The sequence below is a fragment of the Erpetoichthys calabaricus genome, chromosome 11 (genome assembly GCF_900747795.2).
Source record: "Erpetoichthys calabaricus chromosome 11, fErpCal1.3, whole genome shotgun sequence".
NCBI classification, from domain to species: domain Eukaryota; kingdom Metazoa; phylum Chordata; class Cladistia; order Polypteriformes; family Polypteridae; genus Erpetoichthys; species Erpetoichthys calabaricus.
In genome coordinates, this window is record NC_041404.2 from 148,390,832 (window position 1) to 148,411,985 (window position 21,154).

The following is a 21,154-nucleotide window of genomic DNA, read 5'->3' on the forward strand; positions in this document are numbered from 1 at the left end:
CCCACACCAAATGGCACACAACAGAGGCATATGCATTGCATTTATCATTCCAACAGATGATGCATCACAAACATTAACACTGCTTTTATGAATCCCATACCAAATGGCACACAACAGAGACATATGCATTGCACTTATCATTCCAACTGATGGTGCATCACAAACAATAACACTGCTTTCACAAATCCCATAAAATATGTCCAACAACAGAAACATATGTGTTGCATTTATCATTCTAACAGATGGTGCATCCAAAAACATTAGCTCTGCTTTTATGAATCCCATACCAAAGACATACAACAGTGACATATGCATTGACTTTATCATTCCAAGAGATGGCACTTCACAAACAATAACACTGCTTTCATGAATCCCATTCCAAATGGCACACAACCGAGACATATGCATTGCATTTATCATTCCAACAGATGGCACATCACAAAGATAAGATAAACTATACTTTTATGAATCCCATGACAAATGGCATACAACAGAGACATATGCATTGCATTTATCATTCCAACAGGTGGGGCATCACAAACATTATCACTGCTTCAATGAATCCCATACCAAAGACATACAACAGTGACATATGCATTGACTTTATCATTCCAAGAGATGGCACATCACAAACAATAACACTGCTTTCATGAATCCCACACCAAATGGCACACAACAGAGACATATGCATTGCATTTATCATTCCAACAGATGGCACATCACAAAGATAAGATAAATTATACTTTTATGAATCCCATGACATACGGCATACAACAGAGACATATGCATTGCATTTATCATTCCAACAGATGGTATATCACAAGCATTAACATTGCTTTTACGAATCCCATACCAAATGGAATACAACAGAGACATACACATTGCATGCTGCACTGCAAACTTTAAGAGTGAGGTCTACGTTGATTACTTAGATTTCAACCTATCTTGGAAAGGTAGCACAGCTAGTTTTTTAATGTTATTTAGCCCATGTACCTTGTATTGGTGACAGAGAAAAAAATTTAATGTCATGTTTTTGTGGAGAAAAGGCATAATGAAGATTCAAACTGAATGGGACCCAACAGAAAACAACTGTGGACAATGGCAAACAATGTGAAAACAACCATGGAAAATAATAAAAAAAATCTATTTAATGTGTTTCACATAATCCACATCTGTTATCCATTTGTATTCTACATGCATTTTTTGCTAGTGTTGTTAATCCTTACTTTCCAAAAAACTCAGCGTAAAAGTTAAGCAGAAAAGGTGCATTCCCATAGCACTGTGTATTTGAATTGAAGATCTGCCTCTCCCAATCATTCATTGAGCAAGAATCCTGTCCTGTCTACTCTCCTTTTTGCAAATCTCATACCAAATGGCATATAACAGAAATATATTCATTGCATTTGTCATTTCAACAGGTGGCAAATCACATACATTAACACTGCCTGTAAAAATTCCATACCAAATGGCGTAGTAGATAGACATTGGTATTGCATTTGTCATTCCAACAGATGGAGCATGTGCAGCATTGCATTTGTAGTAATGCATTTTATTACTAGAAATTGCCATTCCCTATAATTGTTGGCTGTCACCAACATCCAGCCCCGCCTCAAACACACAGCCCCGCCTCATTTGGAGGCTGCAGTTGTTTGAACTCAGCGTCTGCTCGGAGAAGTGGATGGCTGAGGCTGGGACTTCATGTCACCGATGTCCTGCCCAGTGTCCCGTTCTGCAAGCTGCAGCGAGGTGTACTTATTATGACTGCATAGATAGCTGGGTGTAAGTGACAGCAGCATACAGTTGAAAAGCAAGGAGAAGCCGGGTTTATAGATAATTGACTGAGTAAAGCATTATGCGTATTTGCATATGACAGATTTCTGGTTTAATATTGCAGTGACGAATGTGTCTAGCTAAATATATCAGAGTTAAAGCAGCCATTTGCATATCTATAAGTTGTGAAGTAAAGGGGAAAATAGAGAGAAAAGTTTATAATCAGGTAAAGTGAAAATATTCCCAAAACACACACACTCATGCACAGTAAGGTACTACAAAGTACTGGAAAAGACCGCTGGAGAAGCTAAAGGTAAACCTTATTTTTTTAGTGACTATTTTTTCCATTAAACAAGGAGAGAAGCTGTGGCCCAATTAAAATAGAAATATGCAAATGAGAGAGTTGCACAGCGGCACAGTGGTTAGTGCTGCACAGTTCTATTTAGTGCCAGAGCTGGGAACGGCATTATACCCACCTTGACGGACAACCAATATGGGCGCCTCCAGGTAAACCTCTGTTGTGTTTGCTCTTTTAGAAAGTGGACAACTACTGAACAGCACGTTACACATTATTTTACGCATCCAAACACGGTAGCAACATGTCCACAGATAGATGTCCGCCTGTACCTTATGTACTGTATGTGCCGGTCCACTGTATAATTCAACAGGTTCCACTTACTGTCGCTGCAGCCATCTTGGATTTCGAGGGTCAGTGAGGCTCTCCCGACTTTCTGCGTAGGAAATTCGACTTGCGATGGCATTCCAGGTAGGAACTTCCCAGTTCAAATTGAATGCCACATAAGCCCTGTGTTCAAATTCTGTGTGTATGTGGAGTTTGCACATCTCTGTAATAGAGTCCAGCTGCAGGCGAGGCAGTCTGAACCCTCGGACAGATTCAGCGACCTAAGACATCCTGAGGCCCATAAGCTGACGCCCATGTCAGCGGCATCTCTTTTGACTCCGCCCACTTGTCAGGACCACTCCTCTGTTTGGCCAGTGTACCGACACCTACGGTACACGCCCCTCATGTCGATTTCAATTCCTTTTAGTTGCTGCTCTCAAACCAGTGGATTCAGTGAGGCCGGTGTATTCAGCATGTATTAAACTTCTAAACTATTGAAGTCTCTCAGTTCTGCATAAGAAACAAAATAACAGAATGTACGTCCATCCATCCATCCATTTTCCAACCCGCTGAATCTGAACACAGGGTCACAGGGGTCTGCTGGAGCCAATCCCAACCAACACAGGGCACAAGGCAGGAATCAACCCACCGCAGACAGAATGTACGTGTCTTTTGTTATTGGTTATATATAAACTGCTCAAAAAACTTAAAGGATCACTTTGAAAACACATCAGACCTCAATGGGAAGAAAAATTCTGCTGTCTATCTCTACTGCTATGGACTGATATGATAATGTGTTAGGAACGAAAGGATGGCAATGAAAATGATCAACCAACAGAACGCTGAATTCAAAGACACCCTGAAAATCAAGTGATGTGGCAGGCTGGCTCGTCCATGTTGCCGAAATTTCATTGCAGCAACTCCAAATCTTACTCAGTAGTTTGTATGGCCCCCACATGTTTGTATGCATACCTGACAACGTCCTAATGAGACGATGGATGGTGTCCTGGGGGATCTCCTCCCCAGATCTGGACCAGGGCATCACTGAGCTCCTGGACAGTCTGAGGTGTCGGACCCAGACATAATGTCCCACCCAGAAGTGTTCTGTTGGATTGAGGTCAGGCGAGTGAGCGTGGGGGTCAGTCAATAATATAAATTCCTTCATCTTCCAGGAACTGCCTGCATACTCTCGCCACATGAGGCCGGACATTGTTGTGCACCACAAGGAACCCAGGCCCCACTGCACCAGTATAGGGTCTGACAATGGGTCCAAGGATTTCATCCCAATGCCTAATGGCAGTCAAGGTGCCGTTGTCTAGCCTGTAGAGGTCTATGTGTCCCCCACCCCCCCCATGGATATGTCTTCCGAGACCATCACTGACCCCCCACCAAACCGGTTACAGGCAGCATAACATTCTCCACGGCTTCTCCAGACCCTTTCACGTCTGTCACATGTGCTCAGGGTGAACCTGCTCTCATCTGTGAAAAGCACAGGGCGCCAGTGGTGGACCTGCCAATTCTGGTATTCTAAGGCAAATGCCAATCGAGCTCCATGGTGCTAGGCGGGCAGTGAGCGTAGGGCCCACTAGAGGATGTTGGACCCTAAGGCCACCCTCATAAAGTCTGTTTCTAATTATTTGGTTAGAGACATTCACACCAGTGGCCTGCCTGCTGGAGGTCATTTTCTAGGCTTTGCCAGTGCTCATCCTGTTCCTCCTGGCCCAAAGGAGCAGATACCTGTCCTGCTGATGGGTTAAGGACCTTCTATGGCCCTGTCCAGCTCTCCTAGAGTAACTGACTGTCTCCTGGAATCTCCTCCATGCCCTTGAGACTGTGCTGGGAGACACAGCTAACCTTCTGGCAATGGCACGTATTGATGTGCCATCCAGGTGAACTCTGTAGGGTCCAGGTATCGCCTCATGCTACCAGTAGTGACACTGACCAGAGCCAAATGCAAAACGAGTGAAAAAACAGATGAGGAGGGAAAAATGTCAGTGGCCTCCCTCCAGCTGTTAAACCATTCATTCCTGTTTTAGGGGTCGTCTCATTGTTGCCCCTCTAGTGCACCAAAGCAGCTGAAACTGACTAACAAGCCCCTCTGTGACTTAGCTGACCAGATCAATAGCCCAGAAGTTTCATTGACTTGATGCTATATTCGGATTAAAAAGTGGTCCTTTAATTTTTTGAGCAGTTTATATATGCTTTCAGAAGTCAAAGTAACTTTTTTGCATGAAAAAAATAAAATGACTCCATTTTCTAGGTAAAGCAACACATTGCATTAAAACTGACTACTGAATCCAATTAGTAAATTATTTAATTGTACAGTTATACAAGTCGTTGCGTTTCTCACATGAATGAATATAAACAGGGTCCGGGTTTTCATTGTGTCTGAAATGCTTGGATCAGTCGGAGGCTTAAAACTGTCCTGACTGCAGCCAGATGCCTCGCTGTCTACTGTATGTGGCTCACCTTCCACATCCCCTAGGCCAGGTTCTCAATCTGTGGGGCGGGCACCCCTAGGGGGGCACGAAGTAACAAAAAGGGGAGCGCAAAGATGTGGAAAAAAAGAAAACAAGAATCGAAAATATGAAAAATACATCTATCCATCCATCCATCCATTATCCAACCTGCTATATCCTAAATACAGGGTCACGGGGGTCTGCTGGAGCCAATCCCAGCCAACACAGGGCGCAAGGCAGGAAACAAACACCGGGCAGGACGCCAGCCCACCATAGGGTACACACACACACACACACACACACACACACACACACACACACACACACACACACCCGCAGACCAAGCACACACTTAGAATCGCCAATGCACCTAACCTGCATGTCTTTGGACTGTAGGAGGAAACGGGAGTACCCGGAGGAAACCCACGCAGACACGAGGAGAACAAAATACATCTATTGAAACCAAAACAAATTAACTTAAACTACATTCTGACAGTAGAAAAATAAATATACAGTTAGATAAATGTTGATAAAAGTTAAGTAGGTATAATAAAATATGCATCTATGATATATCCATCCATCCATTTTCCAACCTGCTGAATCCGAACACAGGGTCACGGGGGTCTGCTGGAGCCAATCCCCGCTAACACAGGGCACAAGGCAGGAACCAATCTTGGGCAGGGTCCAACCCACCGCAGGACACACACACCAAGCACACACTAGGGCCAATTTAGAATCGCCAGTCCACCTAACCTGCATGTCTTTGGACTGTGGGAGGAAACGGGAGCGCCCGGAGGAAACCCACGCAGACACGGGGAGAACATGCAAACTCCACGCAGAGAGGACCCGGGAATCAAACCTGGGTTTCCTTACTGCGAGGCAGCAGCGCTACCACCGCGCCACCGTGCCGCCTCTATGATATATCATTAATTAAAAAAGAACAAATTGGTATTAGTGGGCTCCTTTCAAAAAAACATTAGGGGGGCGCGATTAAACCTGTTATGAAAACTCGGGTCGCAAATACTTAAAGGTTGAGAAACGCTGCCCTAGGTGGACATTTGAACTCTGCGTGATGAGGACTGGAGCCGCACTTAGGGGTTGCTTTTTTTGCCTTCCACCCGAGGTATCCAGGACAGACCAACTCTCTGAATTGGTTACTTGTGTTTGACATGCATAGCGGATTGTGGATAGTGGATGCCAGTAATGCAATTTAATAGTACATAACTAGAGAGGCTTCTGGTTAATAATAAAAAACAAAGTACAATGAGAAGCTCCAAATATGCAAGTTCACTTAAGGTCTTAACCAAATGAAGCAACTGCTATCTTGGAGACGAGTAATAAGAGGCATGAGGTTTATTTGATGTGCAATCAAAAATTGAATGGAGTTAAAGATTGAAAAGATGAGAGCTCAGTGGGACACAGCAGGCCTGGACAACATGTCCCGATTCAACGATGACACTGAATGTACTCCGGTAAGGAAAAAACTACAGATGAGGGCTTTCGGGGTTTGACATTTTTAAAGTAGGGAATTTATAATCCTCACTTCATGCGGACGGTGAGCAGGCCGGGAACTGAACTCAGGCTTCTTGTGACCCTAATAATAATAATAATAATAATAATAATCATTCTTTACATTTATAAAGTGACATTTCTCACTACTCAAAGCGCTTTACACAGTGAGTTGGGGGCCACTTCAACCACCACTAATGTGCAGCACCCACCTGGATAATGTGATGGCAGCCATTATTGCACCAGTGTGCTCACCACACATCAGCTGTTAGGTGGTGAAGGGCTGAGAGGGATAGCCAGTTAAAGACAGGGGATGATTTGGGGGCCAGAATGACTAGGCCATGGTGGACAAGACATTGGGATATCCACCACTGTTTACGAGGGATGCTCAGGGATCTTTAATGAGTGTTAAGACTTCGGTTTTATGTCACATCTGAAGGACGACACCATTTTTACAGCACAGTGTCCCCATCACTGCAATGGGGCATTGGGGTCCACTTTCAGACCCCAGGGTAAGCGTCCCCTGCTGGCCTCACCAACACCTCTTCCTGCAGCAACCCAAGCTTTTCTTAGATGGTCTCCCATCCAAGTCCTGACCAGACCTAATCATGCTGAGTTTCAGGTGGATGACCTGTTCTGAAATGCGTGTGCTATGGCTGCTGGTAATGCACGATGGAAACTCCCTTCAGTAATGTTAAAGACTAGCTGTCCCCCGCGGCTCTGCCTGTGTAGTAGTGAAACAGGACAAACCTTTAAAATCAATAAAAATTGTGTTCAGCTCTGACAGGAGAGCGTCCCCCATGTGGGGAGAAAAGCACATGGCCATGATATCTCTGGCAATGAGCAGCTACCCTCTAATACACATGTAGCTCTGATCCATCCATCCATCCATTATCCAACCCGCTATATCCTAACTACAGGGTCACAGGGGTCTGCTGGAGCCAATCCCAGCCAACACAGGGCGTAAGGCAGGGAACAAATCCCGGGCAGGGCGCCAGCCCACCGCAATGTAGCTCTGATCTCTCTCCCAAAAATGTCAAACATTACTCCTTAACAATCTCTAGATGATAATGTCTGCTGAACAAACAGGAATTGCTAGCTAAGTGGAGGCAGGGTGCACTCCAACATGTGGCTACTCGAACGGAGGCTGGCAGGCGAGAGAGGAGGGCTCCACCTGGCTCCCTACTCCTGACATCACGCTTCCCCTCAGCCTGCAGCCTCTCTCTCAGATTTGCAGCAATAAATCAGTACTGCAAGAGAACTATGAAACTTAGCACGATGAGAGAAGCTGCAAAATCAACCGGAAATCCGTTAAGTAGGTTTCTCATGAAAAGTGGACAGAAAGACAGACAGAGAGACAGACATTGGATTTTATATATATACTAGGGGGTTCGCCCCCCTGCTTGCTTCGCTCGCCAACCCCCCTTGCCTGCGCTACATGCCTGCCACTTCGCGTCTCTACCACTGGTGTTGTGAAGAGGGGGGCTGAACGCACCCCAAAGAGATGCAGTGACACAATGGGAAACAAATACAGTTGTTTTTTACCTTCTCTTTGCTCAATCAGCTGCTGTATATAGATATACTGTAGATATACATTAAAGTTCGAGAAATTCTGAAAAGAATGATACCAATCATATATATGTAGGTTTTAAAATAAGCCCAATTTAAAGCATGACAAGAAACATGACATAAAAAGTTACATAAAATTGTTGCACTTTTAGGTTTAGGATTTTATTTATATAGAGTAGATTATATATATATATATATATATATATATATATATATATATATATATATATATATATATATATATATATATATATATATAGTATATACTGTATATATATATATATATATATATATATATATATACATATAGATATAGATATAAATATATATATATACACATATATATACATATACATATATATACACGCACACACACACACATATATATATATATATATCCCGGCCAATACCCCCAGGCCACCAGATGGAGCCCTCCCTGCAACATGGAGGTGCCCCGAATTCCAGCAGGGCATCATGGACATTGGAGTTTTAATGCACAGCCATGCTGGATACCAAGGAGGCCGCCAGGAGTCGCTGCAGGGAGGCCCAGGGATTTATATTTTCCGTATAGCCCGGAAGTATTTCCAAGTCACGGGAATGGAAGAAATGATATACTTCCGGGCTGAAGAAAAAAAGTTTTACCTGACCCGGAAGTGCTGGATAATCACATGGACTGAGGACTCAGAAGCACTTTCGGGTCGAGGACTATAAAGGACTGTGGGAGATCCCAGACAGATGAGCTGAGCTGGGAGGCAGGGTGGCTAAGCGTCTGGGATTGGAGGATTGAGTATTGTTTATTGATTAGTGATTTGTGATTTGTGTGTTATTTACGAGTATAGTGGAGTGGAAAGTGCTTGGTGCACATTATTATTATAAAATAAATAATAATTGGACTTTTATCCGGTGTCTGACGTCTGGTCTGAGGGTTCAAGGGGTCGACAGCGACTTATTTGTCACAATACATACAGTATATATATATATATATATATATATATATATATATATATATATATATATATATATATATATATATATATATATATATATATATATATATATATATATATATATATATATATATATATATATATATATATATATATATATAGGGCGGCACGGTGGCGCAGTGGGTAGCGCTGCTGCCTCGCAGTTGGGATACCTGGGGACCCGGGTTCGCTTCCCGGGTCCTCCCTGCGTGGAGTTTGCATGTTCTCCCCGTGTCTGCGTGGGTTTCCTCCGGGCGCTCCGGTTTCCTCCCACAGTCCAAAGACATGCAGGTTAGGTGGATTGGCGATTCTAAATTGGCCCTAGTGTGTGCTTGGTGTGTGGGTGTGTTTGTGTGTGTCCTGCGGTGGGTTGGCACCCTGCCCAGGATTGGTTCCCTGCCTTGTGCCCTGTGTTGGCTGGGATTGGCTCCAGCAGACCCCCGTGACCCTGTGTTCGGATTCAGCGGGTTGGAAAATGGATGGATATATATATATATTATATACATATATTATATATATATATATATATATATAGTGATAAAACAAGAACACAGAAACACAGGTTAAGGGTTGGGGAGCCTGCCCATATACTGGTTGTTGCATCCAGTTCAAAAATGAGGTAAAAAATAATCAAACATTCAACAAAATAAAGTTTGTTCCTGACTCTTTCATACAGACAGTAAAGGAAGTGCAATTAACAGGAAGGAAATGCGGAAAATAGTGGAGCTGACGTTGATCGTAGTGGCCGGAGATAATGTCAGAAGCTAAGGTGCAGAACTGAGGTGATCAGGGGGGAATCCGGAAGTGTGATGACTCCACGGAGCTGGACAAGGAGTCTTTTGTATAGATGGGATGTGATGATCGGTAGGATTACTTTATTTGGTTGTTTTTCTGCAGAATGAAGGAGAGAAAAAAATGAGCGCCTCATTCCAGTCCCCCATCCTTGGTTCTTTCACGCACGACCAAGCTTTTTGCCTGTCCCCTAAATGTGCATGTGTGACAATATATACATACATATAGATAGATAGATAGATAGATAGATAGATAGATAGATAGATAGATAGATAGATAGATAGATAGATAGATAGATAGATAGATAGATAGATAGATAGATAGATAGATGTGAAAGGCACTATATGATAGATAGATAGATAGATAGATAGATAGATAGATAGATAGATAGATAGATAGATAGATAGATAGATAGATAGATAGATAGATAGATAGATAGATAGATAGATAGATGGAGATGGATGGATGGAGATTGTGCATATGTTTATTGCCTGCATGGTGTTTGCTTGTTCTCCCCATATCTATGGGTTTCTATTTCAATACTCTGTTTTTCTGGCCACACTCCCAAAGGCGTGCAGGTTTGGTTAACTGGGGATCAAAAATGGACTCCTCATCTGAGATGTGCACAAAAGGAGCTGGGGTGGGGCAGCAGCTACAGGGCTGGTCTGAGGGTTTAAAGCACCGTTGGGAAGATCATTTAATGAGGAGACACCCCAGCCACTGACAAAAGTGTGAAAGCGGCTTGTACAACTGAGAAGGAGTATCCGCACATTTCCCCCAGAATAAGGGTCCGGTCCATCTGGAATTGATGAAAGTTGCCTCATCTGGGTTTTTTAAGTATTTGGATCGCTCAGATGCATAGTCTAATACAATTTTTTAAATAAGAAGAGCATTGTTTTTTATTCAAGATTATACATTGATCACCTGCCAGTTAGCACTGTGCCATACAGTCTACTTTTAGTTATTTTAGTAAATTATTATTTACCAGGTAGGCATAAAATGTGTTGAGTACATTTTTTCCTTTTACTGGCTTGGCACCAAAACTATTCTCACCTTGTGGTGTGCAAATTCTTTAACCGGCTCTTTGAGACCAGCTTCTTGATGTCCGACCAAAAGGGTTGCCAAGCCATTTAAAAATTCTCTTGACAGTGTGAGCGGTGGACAGACTCCAAGAGGGCCAGCAAGGATAACTTGGGCATTAGCTGAGCTACCCCGTTGAACTGTTGCTGTTTGCTGAAGAAAAAAATAAGCAACGTTTAGCACTTCTGCACTCACAAGCACTATTGACTTTATGGCTCAGTCAGCCAGCTTCAAGAAAATTGACAACGCGATGTGTTTAAGGGAGCACCGTGTTTTTTGCCGTGTGGTTCCAGAATGAGGCGCCATCCAGACTGGAAGGGAGGGGCGGTGTCATCTCAGGGCTGGAGGTGGGCATTAGGCACTATCTTGGGGGCAGGGAAAAGAAAGCAGTGCCTCCTGTCACTTTACCTCAACAGAGCCAGGAAGATGACCTCTGAGTAAACATGCACGACATGCGTATAGATTTGAGTCCAAAACAGAACTGAGAGCTGAAGGAGGATGTCTGGCTTTTAAGGCAGGTAGGCGGAAGTGATGTCATGGGGACCGGAAACTGAAGTGACATCTTCGGGGACTGGTACCGGAAGTGATGTAATCGGACCCAGGCAGAATTTCCTATGTTTGGTCTGCAGAGATAACAGAGAGAGGATTAGTGCACCCTACTACCCCCTGGCCTGACGTGGGATTACAGTCTTTTGGTCCTTCTAGCTGCCTCCCATGCGCACGTGTGTGACAACATGGTTTTGAAAATAAACAACCTGATGCAAGGGAATAACCATTCTTGTAAGAGCCATTTGCCAGTTGTTTAGGTCATGTTACGTTGATAGAAGTTAGTTATGTTAAATGTTTGCCTATAAATTAGTGCATAGCATATGGGATGTTCTTAAAGCCCCCATAAGTTGAATTGAATTGCTATCAAGACACTATATAAAAGCGGTCGGGATTGTCCTTCCGTCCCATGAGTGCAAAGCGTAGCGGTATTCCGCTTATCACAGACTTACTACCTGCGGCTTGCAGTACGAAGCGACACGATGTAGGCAGAGTTCTGGTGCTCCCATCATTCCCTTGCTTTTGTGCGCATTCTTGGAGATTAGGATAGGCTATTTTTAGATTTACAGTGATCCCTCGCTATATCGCGCTTCACCTTTCGCGGCTTCACTCTATCGCGGATTTTATATGTAAGCATATTTAAATATATATTGCGGATTTTTTGCTGGTTCGCGGATTCTGCGGACAATGGGTCTTTTAATTTCTGGTACATGCTTCCTCAGTTGGTTTGCCCAGTTGATTTCATACAAGGGACGCTATTGGCAGATGGCTGAGAAGCTACCCAGCTTACTTTCTCTCTCTCTCTCTCTTGCGCTGACTTTCTCTGATCCTGACGTAGGGGGTGTGAGCAGGGGGGCTGTTCGCACACCTAGACGATACGGACGCTTGTCTAAAAATGCTGAAAGATTATCTTCACGTTGCTACCTTCTGTGCAGCTGCTTCGTGAAGCGACATGCTGCACGGTGCTTCGCATACTTAAAAGCTCGAAGGGCACGTATTGATTTTTCACTGTTTGTTTTTCTCTGTCTGTCTCTCTGTCTCTCTCTCTCTCTCTCTCTGCTCCTGACGGAGGGGGTGTGAGCTGCCGCCTTCAACAGCTTTGTACCGGCGGTGCTTCACATACTTAAAAGCCAAACAGCCCTATTGATTTGTTTGCTTTTCTCTATCTCTCTGACATCATCTGCTCCTGAAGCGCACTCCTTTGAAGAGGAAGATATGTTTGCATTCTTGCATTGTGAGACAGAACTGTCATCTCTGTCTTGTCATGGAGCACAGTTTAAACTTTTGAAAAAGAGACAAATGTTTGCTTGCAGTGTTTGAATAACGTTCCTGTCTCTCTACAACCTCCTGTGTTTTTGCGCAAATCTGTGACCCAAGCATGACAATAAAAAAATAACCATATAAACATATGGTTTCTACTTCGCGGATTTTCTTATTTCGCGGGTGGCTCTGGAACGCAACCCCCGCAATGGAGGAGGGATTACTGTATATACAAAGAAATTTTGTCCTGCCTTACTTCTTCTAACTTGGTCACTTTATTAGCAGTCATTTATTGACTTTTGCGACACAACGAAAGGCAAAGCCCTCACTGACTCACTCATCACTAATTCTCCAATTTCCCATGTTAGGTAGAAGGCTGAAATTTGGCAGGCTCATTCCTTACAGCTTACTTACAGAAGTTAAGCAGGTTTCATTTTGAAATTCTACGCGTAACGGTCATAACTGAATCCTACTTACGTACATACTGTATTTACGTCCATAGCCTACAGCTCGGTCGCCGTGTGAGGCAGGGTTGCGTCCTGTGTCCCCCGGCCTCCCACGTAGTTGGCTGCCTGCCTATTTTACACGTTTGGAGAACCACCAATGCCTCTTAAACATCTTCGATTCACAGGTGACGATTTGAGTAGTGGACAATTTGATGTTTATGAATGTTTCAACTCTCAAAAGCTGGATGCGAAGTTATCGATGAAACCGGTTGTATGCTTACAACGCTTGACAGATGCCGAATGTCACTTGAACACAACAAGTCCTGCAAATAGTAACATAATTGAAACAAACAATGAAACTCAAACCGATTATGACAGCAGCAATTCAAGCTGTGAGAAAACAGTAAAAAGGAGGCGTGTCAGATGTCGTGGTACATTTTCTGATGCAGCTTATAGGCGGAAACAACTTTGTGACGCTGCCTCCAAATACTCGCAGAAAAATCCACAAGTTAATAGACACGCTGTCGCTAAATACTCGCAGGCAAATCCACAAGTTAATAGAGCTTCTGTTTCTAGGTACGATCCCAATAATAAAAAGCGGCTCATACAAAAACAACAGGTTTGGCTCAAAAAACCCGATTGTGGATTTGCATACAGCCACCGAAACTTTGTAATGGCACGAGACTTCAGTTCACGTGTCTGCAAAAGAACCTCATTGAGGCAACTATTTTTACTGGCGGTGGCTCAGGGGAGAGAGTTTTTTATTCCTCGCATCCCTGTTATACTCTCTGATCTCCCATTTCAATTCAAACGCCTCCAATTTCCAATAAGGCTCTGCTTTGCAATGACAATTAAGTCTCAGGGACAAACCCTCCAAAAGGTTGGCAATGATATGAGGCAAGATTGCTTTTCATATGGCCAACTGTACATTGCATGCTCAAGAGTAAGCTCAGCGCACAGCTTGGTCATATTACAACCGGAGGGCCGAACTGACAACGTGGTATACAAAGAGATCCTTAACAAATAATTATTTGTATATTTTCCCTCAGTTTAAAAATGTTTACTTTTCTTCTTAATAACAATTTTAAGGCAGTATTTCGCCGCTGCGAAGCATGGGTATTTTGCTAGTATTCTGACTATTTCTTGTCCCTCTGACCATAGGTTAGCCTCAGTTAGTGACCTGCCATGGAAGGGCACAAGGTTTCAAACCGGGCCTTAACGTGCTCAGTTGTATGTGCAGAGCCGTACATTTAGAATATAAAGCACAGAGAAATAACTCATCCTTAAGTATAGGAACAATTGAAGTTTAACAAGAAGAAACAATACAATACAATACAATACAATACTATACAATTTATTTTTGCATAGCCCAAAATCACACAAGAAGTGCCGCAATGGGCTTTAACAGGCCCTGCCTCTTGACAGCCCCCCAGCCTGGACTCTCTAAGAAGACAAGGAAGAAATCCCCAAAAAAATACCCTTGTAGGGAAAAAATGGAAGAAACCTTGGGAAAGGCAGTTCAAAGAGAGACCCCTTTCCAGGTAGGTTGGGCGTGCAGTGGGTGTCAAAATGAAGGGCGTCAATACAATTCAATACCCAGAACAGAACACAAGTAAACCTCAATACAATATAAAAATAAAAATATTACAAGTATGCGGCAGAATTTAACAGTAGATGATATCACATAATATGAAAACGTTTTTCGTTTTTTTTTGCCTTTTATTCTACGTGTGTAACAACTTTCTTCTATTCATGTGTGGACTATTTGCTTTGAAATTTCACAAAACCTTTTTAAAGCGAACCTTTTTCGACTGGGAGATTTCTTTCGGCATGTGTGTGACCCATGCCTGATCCTGCCTTACTCACCAGCGGCTACATTTCTGTAGCATCAGATTGTTCATTGGCATTCGACGGCATCAATGGATGAGTGGTAAACGTGAATGCCATGCTGTCGCTGGTGCTGTTTGTGCTCTCTTGTGGTGGACGACCAGGGATCTTGCCCCACCGGGATGCCTAGAACAAGGAGGGACCGGGAGAGGGGTAATATATTCCCCTGGATGCAAGAGGGCAGCCCCCCCCCCCCCCCCCCCCCAGATTCCTTCAGGGCCACGGATACAGAACTGGGAAGCTCATACCTGTGGGGGTCCATGGCCGCCACTAGGGGGAGCCTGGATGGTTCCCGAGCCATGGACTGCAGCACTTCCGAAAAACCAGGAAGTGCTGCCGGAACAGGAACCAGATATGGCCGGAGTGCTTCAGGGTGCAAGGGCTGGAAGATCATTAGGGAGCACCTGGAGCACATCCAGGGTAAGGATAAAAGGGGCCGTCTCACTCGACAACAACAACAACAACAACATTTATTTATATAGCACATTTTCATACAAAAAGTAGCTCAAAGTGCTTTACATAATGAAGAAAAGAAAAATAAAAGACAAAATACAAAATTAAAATAAGACAACATTATTTAACATAGAAAAGGAGTAAGGTCCGATGGCCAGGGTGGACAGAAAAAACAAAAAAAAAAACTCCATAAAGCTGGAGAAAAAAAAATAAAATCTGCAGGGGTTCCAGGCCACGAGACCACCCAGTCCCCTCTGGGCATTCTACCTAACATAAATGAAAATAGTCCTCTTTGTAGTTAGGGTTCTCACTGAGTCACTTTTAATCCATCCATCATTGTTGGAACATTTGCGACACCACCAAAAGGACACCGGAAAAGGAAACAGAAGAGAAAGTAGGGGTTAGAACAGATTTTGAATGAATAGTTATTATAATGAATTGGATATACAGAGTATCAGGATTAAATTACAATGAAGTTATGAGAAGGCCATGTTAAAGTAATGTGTTTTCAGCAGTTTTTTAAAGTGCTCCACTGTATTAGCCTGGCGAATTCCTACTGGCAGGCTATTCCAGATTTTAGGTGCATAACAGCAGAAGGCCGCCCGCCTCACCACTTCTTTTAAGTTTTGCTCTTGGAATTCTAAGGAGACACTCAGTTGAGGATCTGAGGTTACGATTTGGAATATAAGGTGTCAGACATTCCGATATATAAGATGGAGCGAGATTATTTAAGGCTTTATAAACCATAAGCAGAATTTTAAAGTCAATTCTGAATGACACAGGTAACCAGTGTAGTGACATCAAAACTGGAGAAATGTGCTCAGATTTTCTTTTCCTGGTAAGGATTCTAGCAGCTGCATTCTGCACTCATTGCAAATGATTTAAGTCTTTTTTGGGTAGTCCTGAGAGGAGTGCGTTACAGTAATCTAACCGACTGAAAACAAACACGTGAACTAATTTCTCTGCATCTTTCGATGATATAAGAGGTCTAACTTTTGCTATGTTTCTTAAGTGAAAAAATGCTGTCCTAGTGATCTGATTAATATGCGATTTAAAATTCAGATTACAGTCAACGGTTACCCCTAAGCTTTTTACCTCCGTTTTGACTTTTAATCCTAATGCATCCAGATTATTTCTAATAGCCTCATTGTATCCATTATTGCCAATCACTAAGATTTCGGTTTTCTCTTTATTTAATTTGAGAAAGTTACTATTCATCCATTCTGAGATACAGGTTAGACATTGTGTTAGTGAATCAAGAGAATGGGGGTCATCAGGCGCTATTGATAAATACAGCTGTGTGTCATCAGCATAGCTGTGGTAGCTCACGTTGTGCCCTGAGATAATCTGACCTAATGGAAGCATGTAGATTGAGAAGAGCAGCGGACCCAGGATAGAGCCTTGTGGAACACCATATAAGATGTCATGTGTCTTTGAGTTGTAATTACCAAAACTAACAAAGAATTTTCTCCCTGCCAGGTAGGATTCAAACCAATTTAAGACGCTGCCAGAGAGGCCCACCCATTGACTAAGACTCTCCATTCGGGGAGCCAGAGTCAGGTGGAAGAGGACAGCACTTGCGACGGGGGAGTGGAGGCGGCAAAGGGAAAGAAAGGCAAAAGGATTGTGAGCAATATTGGGGGTTTTGTGCACTGTGTGTCGTGTGAAATAAACGGGTGTGCATTTCGACATCTGGAATCCGTGTCTGTCTGTGTCGAGGCTGGTCTTTCACACTCTGTTGTTCAGCGTTACAACGGTAGTTTAGGAGTCAGTGTATGCTTGAAAGAACCGGCAGCTACATTCATGAAAACAGGAAAATATGAACCGCAAAATAGGAAGTAAACGACGTGTTACACTCCATCGAAAGGACTGCAGTTATCGAAGAGTCACAGTAGATGCAGATTTCAGTGCTCAAAACACCCAAATCAACACCAGTAGATGCACAGACGAGGCTGCACTCCCACCTTCTGACTACACGGCTAAATGAATAACTAAAGAAATTTCACACTTCTGTCTAAGACCCTGTGCACACGTAAGTGGGTATTTTTAAAAACATAGCTTTTTACTTTCTTATATACGAAGTTTAAGGAAAGTATTGTAATCGTCTCAAGATTCGATATCGAGATTTTGAGGGGCGGGTGTTTTAGGAAGGAGCCTTTGGGTTGGTGGAGCCTTTGCAACGCAAGGATTTGGCCGCCGTTCACTGCCCACTTTTTAACGGGTTGTCCACGGATGGGTACTCTTGTCTGGCCCCACGAGACTAGAGCTTTCTTGATGCTGCATTACTGCCATTCAGTTTCCGCTTGTTAAATGTGATACCTCGGCTTGCCAACCCTTTTTCGTCTTTCCAGATGTCATGCGCTTTACCTCATTTCATATATGTGTGGCTCCCAGATGTTTTGTATCTTGCCCGCATTACCGATCCTCCATTTCCAGCTGTTTTGTATCTCCATGTATCAGATGGCTGAACTTGTTTTCATTTTCCAAGTGTTATGTATCTTACTTGACATAATCACTTCTGACCATTCAAAGATGTTATATCTTATGTATAACTTGTGAATATTGGCTTTGGGCTTAACATTTTTGGATTATGCTTTTATTCACACCAGTCTTCCATCTGTTTTTTATCTTCCCTGTTTTATAACAATTGCTTTGCTGGCCTCCTCAGACATGAATGTACCCCCTGAGGCCTGACCCCCAGTATAGTGGACTGTTTGTAATTTTCACTTGGTCCAGGGTGACAGAGAGAGGTTAGGGATCTGCAGCGGACAGGTTGAATCCCGTAAAACACCAGAAGTGACTCTGCTCTGTTGGGCCCTTGAGCAAGGCCCTTAACCTGCAGTTGCTTCATCCTGGGTGTGACTTTAATCTGCATCCAGCCACAGGAGCCCACTCTCACTTGGTGGAATGGACATCACGATTATGTTGACTTTACAAGTTCGGTACATTCAGTTTATCATCTCGGTGTTCACGTTTTGTTTCTCAGAGTTCGTGGTCACAATCTATGCAGTTTCATCCACGATAGCCGCGCTCAGTTTAGTAGACATGGCGGTCACATCCATTTTCATGGACTTGATGATTACATCTAATCTCATTGACCGGAGTGTTGAGTTCAGTTTCACTAAACCAAAATGACTGTATTCAGATTTATGGAATCGATGGTCAAATTCAATTTCCTTAAACCGCATGGTCACCTGAAGGACAAATGTAGAGACACTGGTCAGATGCAGCTGAATGTAATTAGTGGTCCCCAGCGTTGATCGCTGAGATTTTTCACAGCAATTTTGCTGGGTTTGTCGATCACCTCATTTAATGGATGATTCCCAGTAAATCACACCGTGTGGCCAGCTTGGATGAATTTTGTTGTTCCCAGCGCCCCTTGATGCTTTGAAAGGCCACCCTGACATCACAGAGCCGTAGCTGCCAATGCTGGATGAGGATGTCACTACCCACCCAAGTTTTTACACGTTTGTACCGTAAGCGTTTCCCACCTCACACTTTATGTCACTGCCCGATCTGCTTTGCACTCACGTGAATAACTTATGGCATATCCATGCATGTGTGACGTCATAGCCACATTTGCACCCGACGTGCTTTTAAGAAAACTTGAAGTATTTTCATTTGAGAGGTACATTATCTGATTAAAATGAGAATATCATGGAAACACTTCATTGTTTTGCAGAGATGTATTGTACGTTGTGTAGCCAACTGCTGGATTAAACAGGTTATGCTCCTCGCTATGTAGCGCAGACTGGGTAGTGACCGGGACAGCCCCCCTGAGTTATACACCGTCGATCCCTCGCATCGCAGTCCTTGTGGGTGTTAGTTAGTCATAAGGATGGGAGCTCAGGAGAACTTGGAGTTTAATTTTAACTCGAGTGGACATGACAGCACTGCTGCTTCACAGCTCGGGTCTCACGTTGAGCCACAATAATTGGTCCAGCATGGTTGGCAGACGCTTCCCAAACCTTCAAGAACACTTTAAAAACCCTTGCACCATTATTATCCACTCAAAAATAGTTTGGCACCATTAATTTCAATGCATTTTACAGAGGAGTCAAACGCATTTCACTGTTTTTGCTGAACTCAAGGCAAAGGGGGGGGGGGGTCCCCTCATCGATTGCGGTCACATTCAGTTTTGTAGACTCTAATGGGTGCATTGAGTTTCATAGTCCAGATGGATGACAAACTGAAATCTGTAGACTTTATATTTGCATTCATTAATGATTAGGTTGATTTTTATAAACTTCATGGACATTCCGTGTAAGGCCTGACGCTCTTGATGGTCCCATAAGCACCATACACTTGACGATTGCCTTCAGCTTGATAGACACGATGATGAGATCGGTTCCCACCCACCTCTCTGAGTACCGCCATGCCATTCTGTCATTGTCATATTGTCGTAATTTGCTTCTCCTTATGTTCTTCTGCTCACTAAAGTATTATGGTTTTCCAAAAGCTGACATGTTTTCTTCTATAATCTCCATCTGCCAACAAAATGAGAATGTTGCCTGCAATTACAGAAGTGTTTTCTCTTCACTGTCTCCAGGGTCACCTACTCGGGTGTGGTTTGAATCCCATCATGTACTTCCGTTTGTGCTTGGTTTTGGCCATCATCATCGGGGTCTCAGAAGGTCAGAAGCGACGCCCCACAACGGATGAATGGGACTACAAAGACGGATGTAAGATGATACTAATAATTGTACAGAAATACTAGCTGATTACTCACGGAGTGCAAGGGAAAAAAATAAAATGTAGTCTATAAGTTATTAAACAGTAAAACATTAACATTTAAGAAGTAAAGATACATTGAGCACTACTGGAGTGGTTTGGGGTAAACTACATTTTAAAAGTGCTATAACATAACAGGTAAGTAGTACTAACAGCAGATAAAATGTATTTGGATTATCTCTCGGTAGTAGATCCCTTGTGAAAGGCGCTACATGATGGCTGTGGTATAGAAATTAAATTTTCTATGTGATTGTCCAAATTTCTGCCTGACAGCCTTGCACTATGTGCCTGTGATTTACTTCTTAAAATAATTCATCACAAAAGAAACCTTGAATGCTGCGGGGTTTTGGTGACCCGAACTCACCTTGAGGGACAGTAAGTAGTCGTGCAGGGTAATTTACAAACAGAGTCCTGCTTCGATGGCGCCGATTACACTCATTCGCAAATATTTCCACTCTCCCAGGAGCTGACGGGGCACTTGAAGTGTCACAAACAGTGCGAGAAGAGAGGACGCTGCCCGAAACTGCGAAGCTCTCGACCCCGCGGAGCAGCCCGACATTCCGCGCCTTCCAGCGTCCACTTTGTTCTCACGCACATTGTTTACAGCTCGCCTCAGTTAAAAAGTAGAAAGACGCAAAGCTGTTTTCCTCATCTCTTCTACTATCAAGTACAATGGAACCTCGGTTCACGACCATGATTCGTTCCAAACCTCTGGTCGTAAACCGAATTGGTCGTGAACCGAAGCAATTTCCCCCATAGGATTGTATGTAAATACAATTAATCCGTTCCAGACCGTACGAACTGTATGTAAATATATTTTTAAAAATATTTTTAAGCACAAATATAGTTAATTACACCATAGAATGCACAGTGTAATAGTAAACTAATGTAAAAACATTGAATAACACTGACAAACACCCAGGCTCCCTGCTCAGCTGCACGTACAGGCTCGCTCTCAGCTGCACGCGCTCTCTCTCTCTCTCTCTAGCACGGGAGCCTGCCTGCTCTCTCTCTCTCTCTCTCACTCATCAGCACACGAGCCTG

General features: G+C 43.3%; 1 protein-coding gene across 1 annotated transcript in view; it reads left to right on the forward strand.

The window, feature by feature from the left end:
- Nucleotides 1–21,154, forward strand: part of si:ch211-76l23.4 (uncharacterized) — a 40,295-nt gene that overhangs the window by 7,155 nt on the left and 11,986 nt on the right. The window contains exon 2 of the mRNA XM_051933445.1: nucleotides 19,929–20,061. Within this exon, the coding sequence (XP_051789405.1) occupies nucleotides 19,962–20,061 (100 nt within the window). The 5' untranslated portion in view covers nucleotides 19,929–19,961. The remainder of the gene's footprint in view (nucleotides 1–19,928; nucleotides 20,062–21,154) is intronic.